Consider the following 13,915-nt stretch of genomic DNA (forward strand, 5'->3'; position numbering starts at 1 on the left):
TACTGCATCTTTGTTCTTGGGTAATGCCTAATGATAGCTTTGCAAACATAAGTAAACAACGATGGCGTTTACAGGAACTGAAAGGAATACAGGAATTACTGTTGATAATAAATTCACCAGTCATGCCTCTATAGATAGCAAATTAACATACCTGTTGCAGTTCGACTATGTTCACTCTCCCTAGAAAAAAAGAAAAGCAAAAGCAAATGAAAAGTGTAATTTACGGCTTCCATTTCAAATGAATTCTGTTCAATCCACTCACCACCTCTGACTTGAAGCTCGTCCCTTATTTCTTTGGAAATTTGTGAAGGTGTGATATATTCTTTTCCATCAAGAGTGTGCACTACATCCAACTGCTTCTCAGCTATGAGTTTAGCAACAATCTCTATGCAGTTACGTTCTGATAACCTACAGGGAAAATATATTATCGTTTTAAAAAAGAAGCAGCTACAACTCATTTCTTCGTTTAAAAATCAAGCCAGGACTAATGTCCTCAAAATCTGGTGGCACTGATGCTCAAAAAAGCCAGCGACATGGACATGTGGATTTGATCTGACATATGAAGTTCTCACACCCCACAGCAGCCATATATTCCAATCTCCCACACAGTATTCCCCCACAGTTCCTGGCTCTAAAGGGCATGGGTGGTAAAGTGTCCATTGGTGAGAACTTTGCACTGGACGTCCTGAAAGTGTACACCTACTGTAGCTAATTAAAGCCAGCAACAGAGCACTGTTAGAAGTGGCCTGTTGCTGTAAAGCTGCATAGAAAGCTGGATCCGGTCACTACTGAAGCAGAACTCAAGGAATTGAGTTGCTTTTTATAATGTGCCAACTTTCTACAGGTCAAGGTCAATGAGGTGTATGCCACCACTTTGGGGACTTATCTCTTTTTTACTGAGCCCCTGGAATACAGCTGATGGTATACTTCCACCCAGGGGCGGACTGACAACTCATGGGGCCCCCGGGAAATAGGGGATCATGGGGCCCCTGTGTCCTTGCCCAAACTAAAAAAAGAGAGAAAACAGGTGGTGCACACATCTAGTGCATTATCCAAGGTTTATTGTAGGAGTGAAAGAATATGATGACCAGCCTCTGATGCAGATGTATTGATGAATGGAAAGCAGGAGCCTTGCTGTTGATGCCTGGCATCAGCAGCAAGGCTCCTACTTTCCATTCATCATACATCTGCATCAGAGGCTGGTCATCAGCTCTGAGGAAAGGGATTCGTCCCCGAAACGCATCAGCCATTTGACCGCACTGAAAGTGAGAACACCTTGCCTGCCGTTGTGGCCATTGTCATTTTTCTATGCTTTTTAGATACATGCTTCGTCTGTGAGTATGTTTTTATTATTCTTTCACTCCTACAATAAACCTTGGATAATGCACTAGGTGTGTGTGCCACCTGTTTTCTCTCTATCCAGTGGCTGATTTCCCCGTCTGAGGAGGGCTGCACCCCTGAAGCATTTCCTTTGGTTGTCGCTGTCCTGGTACCCTTGGCTTCCCTTTTTGCTGTGCATATCCTGAGGCGCTGGAGAGTACATACGATACCCAAACTCAAAAAAGCCTATGAAAAAGGTACCAGGGGCATATCATGGGGCCCCCTACCAACCCCAGGCCCTCGGACAGTTCCTGAGTTTCCAAATGGTCAGCCCGCCCCTGGTTCCACCATTCTGACACTGGACCTTCTGGTCTTAAATCCTACAGCTGCAGAGCTGTATGCAGCTGCTCTACCCACCCCTCTTCTCGTCTCTTGCCCAATCACTAAGCACTTGGTATCATGTGAACCTATTCTCAAAACAAAAAGCCTTCTGTGAATGGACAGCGGAGGGGAGAAGTGGGCAAAATTGCTAAATTAGAATTTTTTACCTCCATTTTGGGAATGCTAAACAACAGATATGTTAGAATCTGAACTTTCCATCAACATCCCACACACTGTAGTCAGTGCTAAACTGACAAAACAACTTGCTACATTTACAAATAATACTTTGTGCAAGGCCCATTCACAATTTGCTGTTTTTGTGTGTTGTGTTAACATGAGTCACACTTCAATAAAGTGGTTCTAAAGGCTCAAGGTTTTTTACCTTCATGCATTGTATGCATGAAGGTAAAACATGTTCTGTGTGTAGCAGCTCCCCAACCTTCCCTAACACTAACCCAAGTCGCATCCCGATCCAGCAAAGTTCACGAGAGCCTCAGTTCTCCAGGGACACTAAATCCTGATTGGCTCCCACTGCTGTCTCAGCCAATTAGGAGAGGGAGGGGGTGGGAGCACACCTGCTCAGGTGTCCCCCTAGTATGCTGTTTGCTCTGGGGGCACTTGACAGAAACTCACCCACACGGATGTGATATTGGGGCACAGCAGCTGAACACAAATATCACATCCTTGTGGGTGCAGGTGCGTGTCCCCGAACTCACCCACACGGATGTGATATTGGGGCACAGCAGCTGTATACAAATATCACGTTTGTGGGTGCAGGTGCGTGTCCCGGAACTCACCCACACGGATGTGATATTGGGGCACAGCAGCTGTATACAAATATCACGTTTGTGGGTGCAGGTGCGTTTCCCCGAACTCACCCACACGGATGTGATATTGGGGCACAGCAGCTGTATACAAATATCACGTTTGTGGGTGCAGGTGCGTGTCCCCGAACTCACCCACACGAATGTGATAATGGGGCACAGCAGCTGTATATAAATATCACATGTTTGTGGGTGCAGGTGCGTGTCCCCGAACTCACCCACACGGATGTGATATTGGGGCACAGCAGCTGTATATAAATATCACATCCTTGTGGCTGCAGGTGTGTGTCCCTGAACGCACCCACACGGATGTGATTTTGGGGCACAGCAGCTGTATATAAATATCACATGTTTGTGGGTGCAGGTGCGTGCCCCTGAACTCACCCACATGGATGTGATATTGGGACACAGCAGATAAATACAAACATCACGTTTGTGGCTGCAGGTGTGTGTCCCTGAACTTACCCACACGAATGTGATAATGGGGCACAGCAGCTGTATATAAATATCACATGTTTGTGGGTGCAGGTGCGTGTCCCCGAACTCACCCACATGGATGTGATATTGGGGCACAGCAGATGAATACAAGCATCACGTTTGTGGGTGCAGGTGCGTGTCCCCGAACTCACCCACACGGATGTGATAATGGGGCACAGCAGCTGTATATAAATATCACGTTTGTGGGTGCAGGTGCGTGTCCCCGAACTCACCCACACGGATGTGATAATGGGGCACAGCAGCTGTATATAAATATCACGTTTGTGGGTGCAGGTGCGTGTCCCCGAACTCACCCACACGGATGTGATATTGGGGCACAGCAGCTGTATATAAATATCACATGTTTGTGGGTGCAGGTGCGTATCCCCGAACTCACCCACACGGATGTGATAATGGGGCACAGCAGCTGTATATAAATATCACATGTTTGTGGGTGCAGGTGCGTGTCCCCGAACTCACCCACACGGATGTGATAATGGGGCACAGTAGCTGTGTCCCAATTGAAATCAATGACACTTCCTGCATTGTGCATCATGTGCAGGGAAAACATGGCCCTGCACGGGTGTACGTCATTGAACGCCCTGTTTGAATGAGGCTTTTAATTTGTTTGCAAATGCTGGACATCTGTTTTCAAGCTGGGAAGAGAACCCCCCAAAAAATGGCATTTATTCTGACGCAGCAGGCGGTTATTTTACCACGCAATGTAGTGTGCTGCATTGCCTTAGCGCGTTGGGGGCTCTATTTAAAGCGAGTGGCTCCACAACGCCCTGACGCTGGTGACACGTTCAATCGCAAAAGTGCACTTCACCCCTCAAACACTGCATTCATGGTTTAGTATGTGATGGCAATGTCTACAAGGAGAAATAGCATTCACACTAGTTACACAGGGGTGTCAAACTGCGGCCCTCCAGCTGTCGTGGAACTACAAATCCCATGAGGCTTTGCATGGCTGACAATTACAAGTATGAATCTCAAAGGCATGATGGGACTTGTAGTTCCTTGACAGCTGGAGGCCCGCAGTTTGATAAACCCGTGCACTAGTAGATCTGGAGTAGAAATCCTGAGCAGTCCCAGGTTCAGTTGGGTGCACTGAGCAGTAGGGCATGCTGGGAGTTGTAGTTGCAGAACACCTGGCCGGCCGTGCAAGGACTCTACAGGCCGTATATAGGTGGCCAGTGTATGTTATGGGCGCTCTACAGCTTGTATTACCTCTGGATGGTGTCGCTGAGCTGAGCTCTCTGGAAGTCAGCGGCCAGGCGCCGTATTTCCTCCCAGTCTGCAGACATGTCTGTATTGACGAGATGGCAGCCTCCTCCGTACAGACACGTCACCTCACCGGCTACGGAGAGCCAGGCAGACCAAGATTCCCGGGAGGAGCTGTGCTGGGGCTATGCTCTGTGTGACTCCTTGTGTATACTGATACAGGGGGGACAGGCGCTGCGTATACTGATACGGGGGGACAGGCGCTGCGTATACTTATACGGGGGGGACAGGCGCTGCGTATACTGATACGGGGGGACAGGCGCTGCGTATACTGATACGGGGGGACAGGCGCTGCGTATACTGATACGGGGGGGGGACAGGCGCTGCGTATACTGATACAGGGGGGACAGGCGCTGCGTATACTGATACGGGGGGGACAGGCGCTGCGTATACTGATACGGGGGGACAGGCGCTGCGTATACTGATACGGGGGGGACAGGCGCTGCGTATACTGATACGGGGGGACAGGCGCTGCGTATACTGATACGGGGGGGACAGGCGCTGCGTATACTGATACGGGGGGACAGGCGCTGCGTATACTGATACGGGGGGGACAGGCGCTGCGTATACTGATACGGGGGGGACAGGCGCTGCGTATACTGATACGGGGGGGACAGGCGCTGCGTATACTGATACGGGGGGGACAGGCGCTGCGTATACTGATACAGGGGGGACAGGCGCTGCGTATACTGATACGGGGGGGACATGCACTGCGTACTGATACGGGGGGGACATGCACTGCGTACTGATACGGGGGGACAGGCGCTGCGTATACTGATACGGGGGGACAGGCGCTGCGTATACTGATACGGGGGGGACAGGCGCTGCGTATACTGATACGGGGGGACAGGCGCTGCGTATACTGATACGGGGGGACAGGCGCTGCGTATACTGATACGGGGGGGACAGGCGCTGCGTATACTGATACGGGGGGGACAGGCGCTGCGTATACTGATACGGGGGGGACAGGCGCTGCGTATACTGATACGGGGGGGACAGGCGCTGCGTATACTGATACGGGGGGGACAGGCGCTGCGTATACTGATACGGGGGGGACATGCACTGCGTACTGATACGGGGGGGACAGGCGCTGCGTATACTGATACGGGGGGGACAGGCGCTGCGTATACTGATACGGGGAGACAGGCGCTGCGTATACTGATACGGGGGGGACAGGCGCTGCGTATACTGATACGGGGGGGACAGGCGCTGCGTATACTGATACGGGGGGGACAGGCGCTGCGTATACTGATACGGGGGGGACAGGCGCTGCGTATACTGATACGGGGGGGACAGGCGCTGCGTATACTGATACGGGGGGGACAGGCGCTGCGTATACTGATACGGGGGGGACAGGCGCTGCGTATACTGATACGGGGGGGACAGGCGCTGCGTATACTGATACGGGGGGACAGGCGCTGCGTATACTGATACGGGGGGACAGGCGCTGCGTATACTGATACAGGGGGGACAGGCGCTGCGTATACTGATACGGGGGGACAGGCGCTGCGTATACTGATACGGGGGGACAGGCGCTGCGTATACTTATACGGGGGGACAGGCGCTGCGTATACTGATACGGGGGGGACAGGCGCTGCGTATACTGATACGGGGGGACAGGCGCTGCGTATACTGATACGGGGGGGACAGGCGCTGCGTATACTGATACGGGGGGGACAGGCGCTGCGTATACTGATACGGGGGGACAGGCGCTGCGTATACTGATACAGGGGGGACAGGCGCTGCGTATACTGATACGGGGGGACAAGCGCTGCGTATACTTATACGGGGGGACAGGCGCTGCGTATACTGATACAGGGGGGACAGGCGCTGCGTATACTGATACGGGGGGACAGGCGCTGCGTATACTGATACGGGGGGGACAGGCGCTGCGTATACTGATACGGGGGGGACAGGCGCTGCGTATACTGATACAGGGGGGACAGGCGCTGCGTATACTGATACGGGGGGACAGGCGCTGCGTATACTGATACGGGGGGGACATGCACTGCGTACTGATACGGGGGGGACATGCACTGCGTACTGATACGGGGGGACAGGCGCTGCGTATACTGATACGGGGGGACAGGCGCTGCGTATACTGATACGGGGGGGACAGGCGCTGCGTATACTGATACGGGGGGACAGGCGCTGCGTATACTGATACGGGGGGACAGGCGCTGCGTATACTGATACGGGGGGACAGGCGCTGCGTATACTGATACGGGGGGGACAGGCGCTGCGTATACTGATACGGGGGGACAGGCGCTGCGTATACTGATACGGGGGGACAGGCGCTGCGTATACTGATACGGGGGGACAGGCGCTGCGTATACTGATACGGGGGGACAGGCGCTGCGTATACTGATACGGGGGGGACAGGCGCTGCGTATACTGATACGGGGGGGACAGGCGCTGCGTATACTGATACGGGGGGGACAGGCGCTGCGTATACTGATACGGGGGGGACATGCACTGCGTACTGATACGGGGGGGACAGGCGCTGCGTATACTGATACGGGGAGACAGGCGCTGCGTATACTGATACGGGGGGACAGGCGCTGCGTATACTGATACGGGGGGACAGGCGCTGCGTATACTGATACGGGGGGACAGGCGCTGCGTATACTGATACGGGGGGGACAGGCGCTGCGTATACTGATACGGGGGGGACAGGCGCTGCGTATACTGATACGGGGGGGACAGGCGCTGCGTATACTGATACGGGGGGGACAGGCGCTGCGTATACTGATACGGGGGGGACATGCACTGCGTACTGATACGGGGGGACAGGCGCTGCGTATACTGATACGGGGGGGACAGGCGCTGCGTATACTGATACGGGGGGGACAGGCGCTGCGTATACTGATACGGGGGGACAGGCGCTGCGTATACTGATACGGGGGGACAGGCGCTGCGTATACTGATACAGGGGGGACAGGCGCTGCGTATACTGATACAGGGGGGACAGGCGCTGCGTATACTGATACGGGGGGACAGGCGCTGCGTATACTGATACAGGGGGGACAGGCGCTGCGTATACTGATACGGGGGGGACATGCACTGCGTACTGATACGGGGGGGACATGCACTGCGTATACTGATACGGGGGGACAGGCGCTGCGTATACTGATACGGGGGGACATGCGCTGTGTATACTAATACAGGGGGACAGGCGCTGCGTATACTGATACGGGGGGACATGCGCTGTGTATACTAATACAGGGGGACAGGCATTTCACACGTTGTCACAGGGCAATCATTATTTTTGCAGTGCTGAAGATTACTTGAAGACCAAGCATTTTATGGCACTTTTTCTTTACAAGTTTAAGTCAGTATTTGATAGAAAATGACCTATAACCCCCAAATAATATAAATATATATATATATATATACACTTTTTTTTTTTAAGCAAAGACCCTAGAGAATGAAACGGCAATCGTTGCAATTTTTCATATCACATGATATTTGTGTAGCGGTTTTTCAAAAACAATTTATTTGTAAAAAAATCACTTTAATAAATAAAATAAAAAATAATAATATTTACCCCAATTTTTTGTAAAATATGAAAGCGGATGATATGGCGAGTAAATAGTTACCTAACATGTCCTGCTTTAGAATTGTGTACGTTCGTGGAATGGGAACAAACTATGGTACTACCGAGCACTTTTATCCTCTTCCTGTCCAGGCCAATTTTCAGCTTTCAGTGCTGTCACACTTTAAATGCCAATTGCGTGGTCATGCAACACTGTACCCAAACAAAATTTTTATAATTTGTTTGAGACAGATAGAGTTTACCTTTGGGGGTATTTAATAACCTCTGGGTTTTTTATTTTTTGCTCAACAAACTAAAAAAAATTTAAATTTTGAAAAAATAAGTTTTTTTCTCAGTTTCTGTTACAAAAATTTTGTAAATAAACAATTTTCCTCCTTCAGTGATGGGCATTGATAGGCTGCACTGATGGGCATTGATGAGAAGGCACTGATAGTTGGCACTGATGGGCATTGACAGACATCACTTGTGGGCATTTACAGGCATCACTGTTGACAGGCACTGACTGGCACTGATAGGTGCCATTGATAGGCGGCACTGACTGGAACTGATAGTTGGCACTGAAAGGCAGCTCTGATGGGCACTGATATGTGGCATTGATATGCACTGGTAGGCACTGATATGTGTCATTGATGTGCACTGATGGGCACTGGTATGTGGCATTGATGGGAAATTACAGGTGGCACTGATGGGGCTACACTGATCATCAGTGCCCTGCGGCACAGTGGCTTAGTGGTTAGCACTTCTGCCTTGCAGTAATTGGGTCATGGGTTCAATTCCCAACCATGGCACCTCCTGCATGGAGTTTGCATGTTCTCCCTGTGTTCGCGTGTGTTTCCTCCAGGTACTCCGGTTTCCTCCCACGCTCCAAAGACATGCTGGTAGGTTAATTGGCTCCTGTCTAAATTGTCCTAGTTTCATCCCTGGCCATGTGGGATCTTCTACATGGTAGGGGTTGGGGAAAGACCTGGCAACCTACCCTGTAAAATAATTGCCAAGAGAATTCATGGAAAAAGTTGGTTACAAGTGACAGTCCATGCAATCGCCAAGGATCGGATCAGGGGCGGACTGACTATTTGAGCACTCGGGCACTGTCCGAGGGCCCGGGGTCAGTAGGGGGCCCCATGAAATGCTCCTGGTACTTTTCATAGGCTTTTTTGGGTGTGGGCGAGGACACAGGGGCCCCATGATCCCCTATTGCCTGGGGGCCCCATGAGTTGTCAGTCCGCCCCTGGGTCGGATACGACTGAATGGATAGAGATATATATATATATATATACAGTCAGGTCCATAAATATTGGGACATCGACACAATTCTAACATTTTTGGCTCTATACACCACCACAATGGATTTGAAATGAAACGAACAAGATGTGCTTTAACTGCAGACTGTCAGCTTTAATTTGAGGGTATTTACATCCAAATCAGGTGAACGGTGTAGGAATTACAACAGTTTGCATATGTGCCTCCCACTTGTTAATTCACCAAAAGTAATGGGACAGAATAATCATAAATCAAACTTTCACTTTTTAATACTTGGTTGCAAATCCTTTGCAGTCAATTACAGCCTGAAGTCTGGAACGCATAGACATCACCAGACGCTGGGTTTCATCCCTGGTGATGCTCTGCCAGGCCTCTACTGCAACTGTCTTCAGTTCCTGATTGTTCTTGGGGCATTTTCCCTTCAGTTTTGTCTTCAGCAAGTGAAATGCATGCTCAATCGGATTCAGGTCAGGTGATTGACTTGGCCATTGCATAACATTCCACTTCTTTCCCTTAAAAAACTCTTTGGTTGCTTTTGCAGTATGCTTTGGGTCATTGTCCATCTGCACTGTGAAGCGGCGTCCAATGAGTTGTGAAGCATTTGGCTGAATATGAGCAGATAATATTGCACGAAACACTTCACAATTCATCCTGCTGCTTTTGTCAGCAGTCACATCATCAATAAATACAAGAGAACCAGTTCCATTGGCAGCCATACATGCCCACGCCATGACACTACCACCACCATGCTTCACTGATGAGGTGGTATGCTTAGGATCATGAGCAGTTCCTTTCCTTCTCCATACTCTTCTCTTCCCATCACTCTGGTACAAGTTGATCTTGGTCTCATCTGTCCATAGGATGTTGTTCCAGAACTGTGAAGGCTTTTTTAGATGTCGTTTGGCAAACTCTAATCTGGCCTTCCTGTTTTTGAGGCTCACCAATGGTTTCCATCTTGTGGTGAACCCTCTGTATTCACTCTGGTGAAGTCTTCTCTTGATTGTTGACTTTGACACACATACACCTACCTCCTGGAGAGTGTTCTTGATCTGGCCAACTGTTGTGAAGGGTGTTTTCTTCACCAGGGAGAGAATTCTTCGGTCATCCACCACAGTTGTTTTCCGTGGTCTTCCGGGTCTTTTGGTGTTGCTGAGCTCACCGGCGCGTTCCTTCTCTTTAAGAATGTTCCAAACAGTTGTTTTGGCCACGCCTAATGTTTTTGCTATCTCTCTGATGGGTTTGTTTTGTTTTTTCAGCCTAATGATGGCTTGCTTCACTGATAGTGACAGCTAGAGATGAGCGAATCGAACCAGGCGAAGTGGAATTCGATTCGAATTTCAGGAAAAATTTGATTCGCGCCGAATCCGAATATTAGCCTACTTCGGGTGCGCGAATCGGATTTTTCCCGATCAGCCGGCAAAAGTGTCCCTACAGAGAGCTCCGCTATTTCTGACAGTTCTCTGACAGTTCCTTCACATGTACAGCGGTTGAAACATTGTATCTATTTGTTTCCATTTAGGATACAGATGTTTTTATTCGGAAACAGATACAATGTTTCAACCGCTGTAAATGTGAAAGTCAGAGAACTGTCAGAAATAGAGGAACTCTGCAGATACACTTTTTGCCGGTTTGGAATTATTCTTATTTTCATCCTACTTCTTCTTCTTCTTCTTCTTCTTCATCCTCATCCTCAGAAGAAGAAGAAGAGGATGAGGATGAAGAAGAAGAAGTAGGATGAAAATAAGAAGAATTCCAAGCCGGCAAAAAGTGTATCTGCAGAGCTCCTCTATTCTGCAGATACACTTAGAGGAGCTCTGCAGATACACTTTTTTCCGGCTTGGAATTCTTCTTATTTTCATCCTACTTCTTCTTCTTCCTCTTCATCCTCATCCTCTTCTTCTTCTTCTGAGGATGAAGAAGAAGAAGAAGAAGTAGGATGAAAATAAGAAGAATTCCAAGCCGGCAAAAAGTGTATCTGCAGAGCTCCTCTAAGTGTATCTGCAGAATAGAGGAGCTCTGCAGATACACTTTTTGCCGGCTTGGAATTCTTCTTATTTTCATCCTACTTCTTCTTCTTCTTCCTCTTCATCCTCATCCTCTTCTTCTTCTTCTGAGGATGAGGATGAAGAAGAAGAAGAAGAAGTAGGATGAAAATAAGAAGAATTCCAAGCCGGCAAAAAGTGTATCTGCAGAGCTCCTCTATTCTGCAGATACACTTAGAGGAGCTCTGCAGATACACTTTTTGCCGGCTTGGAATTCTTCTTATTTTCATCCTACTTCTTCTTCTTCCTCTTCATCCTCATCCTCTTCTTCTTCTTCTGAGGATGAAGAAGAAGAAGAAGAAGTAGGATGAAAATAAGAAGAATTCCAAGCCGGCAAAAAGTGTATCTGCAGAGCTCCTCTAAGTGTATCTGCAGAATAGAGGAGCTCTGCAGATACACTTTTTGCCGGCTTGGAATTCTTCTTATTTTCATCCTACTTCCTCTTCTTCCTCTTCATCCTCATCCTCTTCTTCTTCTTCTGAGGATGAGGATGAAGAAGAAGAAGTAGGATGAAAATAAGAAGAATTCCAAGCTGGCAAAAAGTGTATCTGCAGAGCTCCTCTATTCTGCAGATACACTTAGAGGAGCTCTGCAGATACACTTTTTGCCGGCTTGGAATTCTTCTTATTTTCATCCTACTTCTTCTTCTTCTTCTTCATCCTCATCCTCATCCTGCCACTTACACCAATACTGGGGCTTACTAGTACTGCTAGAGATGAGCGAATCGAACCAGGCAAAGTGGAATTCGATTCGAATTTCAGGAAAAATTCGATTCGCGTCGAATCCTACTTCTTCTTCTTCTTCTTCTTCCTCTTCATCCTCATCCTCTTCTTCTTCTTCTTCTTCTGAGGATGAGGATGAAGAAGAAGAAGTAGGATGAAAATAAGAAGAATTCCAAGCCGGCAAAAAGTGTATCTGCAGAGCTCCTCTATTCTGCAGATACACTTAGAGGAGCTCTGCAGATACACTTTTTGCCGGCTTGGAATTCTTCTTATTTTCATCCTACTTCTTCTTCTTCTTCATCCTCATCCTTATCCTTAGAAGAAGAAGAAGAGGATGAGGATGAAGAAGAAGAAGAAGTAGGATGAAAATAAGAAGAATTCCAAGCCGGCAAAAAGTGTATCTGCAGAGCTCCGCTAAGTGTATCTGCAGAGCTCCGCTATTTCTGACAGTTCTGTGACATTCCCTCCATACAGCGGTTGAAACATTGTATCTATTTGTTTCCATTTATGGAAACAAATAGATACAGTGTTTCAACCGCTGTGTGGAGGGAATGTCACAGAACTGTCAGAAATAGGCTATTTCTGACAGTTCTGTGACATTCACTCCATACAGCGGTTGAAACTCCTTCTTCTCATCCTTCTCCTTCTCCTTCTTCTCATCCTTCTCCATCTTCTCATCCTTCTCCTTCTCCTTCTTCTCATCCTTCTCCTTCTTCTCATCCTTCTCCTTCTTCTCATCCTTCTCCTTCTTCTCATCCTTCTTCTCATCCTTCTCCTTCTTCTCATCCTTCTTCTTCTTCTCATCCTTCTTCTTCTCATCCTTCTCCTTCTTCTCATCCTTCTTCTAATCCTTCTCTTTCTTCTCATCCTTCTTCTCATCCTTCTCCTTCTTCTCATCCTTCTCCTTCTCCTTCTTCTCATCCTTCTCCTTCTTCTCATCCTTCTCCTTCTCCTTCTTCTCATCCTTCTCCTTCTCCTTCTTCTCATCCTTCTCCTTCTTCTCATCCTTCTCCTTCTTCTCATCCTTTTCCTTCTCCTCATCCTTCTCCTTCTCCATCTTCTCATCCTTCTCCTTCTCCTTCTTCTCATCCTTCTCCTTCTTCTCATCCTTCTCCTTCTTCTCATCCTTCTCCTTCTTCTCATCCTTCTCCTTCTTCTCATCCTTCTCCTTCTCCTTCTCCTTGTCCTTCCTCATCTCCAAGGGCATTTAAATTAAAGGTACAGTGTTCTGCACTAATTTAAAGGCTCTCTGAAGCCTAGAAACCCTTTTAATAAGTTAAATTCGTAGCGAATTAATTCGCATCGAATCAAATTTCTTCCTCAAATTCGGCGAATCAGCCGAATCGAATTTTTGAATAATTCGCTCATCTCTAGTGACAGCTCTTTGGATCTCATCTTGACAGTTGACAGCAACAGATTCCAAATACAAATAGCACGCTTGAAATGAACTCTGGACCTTTTATCTGCTCATTGTAATTGGGATAATGAGGGAATAACACACACCTGGCCATAGAACAGCTGAGAAGCCTATTGTCCCATTACTTTTGGTCCCTTAACAAGTGGGAGGCACATATGCAAACTGTTGTAATTCCTACACCGTTCACCTGATTTGGATGTAAATACCCTCAAATTAAAGCTGACAGTCTGCAGTTAAAGCACATCTTGTTTGTTTCATTTCAAATCCATTGTGGTGATGTATAGAGCCAAAAATGTTAGAATTGTGTCCATGTCCCAATATTTATGGACCTGACTGTATATATACACAGTATATGATCAACATGTGTTTTTAACGTATTGCTGTATTTAAGCATCTCTCCCTCTGACTACCCCTATCTCTACAACTATGAATTAATTCCGGCAGCAGCAGCTTGAAGGTTCAGTGGGCAAACTAGCCATTTAGTTCAAGCTGAAATCCACATGGCCACAAACTCAAATCTCATTCCTAGACTGTCATTGCTGTCCTCTCCTCAAAATGCTATGTGCTCAACTTTCAACATTTTACCCTCTTGCTCTAAAAACTAGTGTCACCAGCCTGTAACAAACACATGT

The 13,915-nt window shown here is 48.1% G+C and overlaps 1 protein-coding gene across 1 annotated transcript in view; it reads right to left on the reverse strand.

Moving 5' to 3' along the window:
• The window catches only part of UFL1 (UFM1 specific ligase 1), an 80,300-nt gene extending 75,922 nt beyond the window's left edge, over positions 1-4,378 (reverse strand). Inside the window, exons 1-3 of the mRNA XM_089665345.1 lie at positions 4,233-4,378; positions 263-408; positions 152-180 (exon numbers count right to left, since the gene is read on the reverse strand). Coding sequence (XP_089521471.1) covers positions 152-180; positions 263-408; positions 4,233-4,309 — 252 coding nt within the window. The 5' untranslated portion in view covers positions 4,310-4,378. The remainder of the gene's footprint in view (positions 1-151; positions 181-262; positions 409-4,232) is intronic.
• Positions 4,379-13,915: the final 9,537 nt, after the last annotated feature.

Source organism: Staurois parvus, unplaced genomic scaffold, assembly GCF_062004578.1.
Source record: "Staurois parvus isolate SC_StPar_1 unplaced genomic scaffold, SC_StPar_1.0 ptg000048l, whole genome shotgun sequence".
Lineage (NCBI taxonomy): Eukaryota > Metazoa > Chordata > Amphibia > Anura > Ranidae > Staurois > Staurois parvus.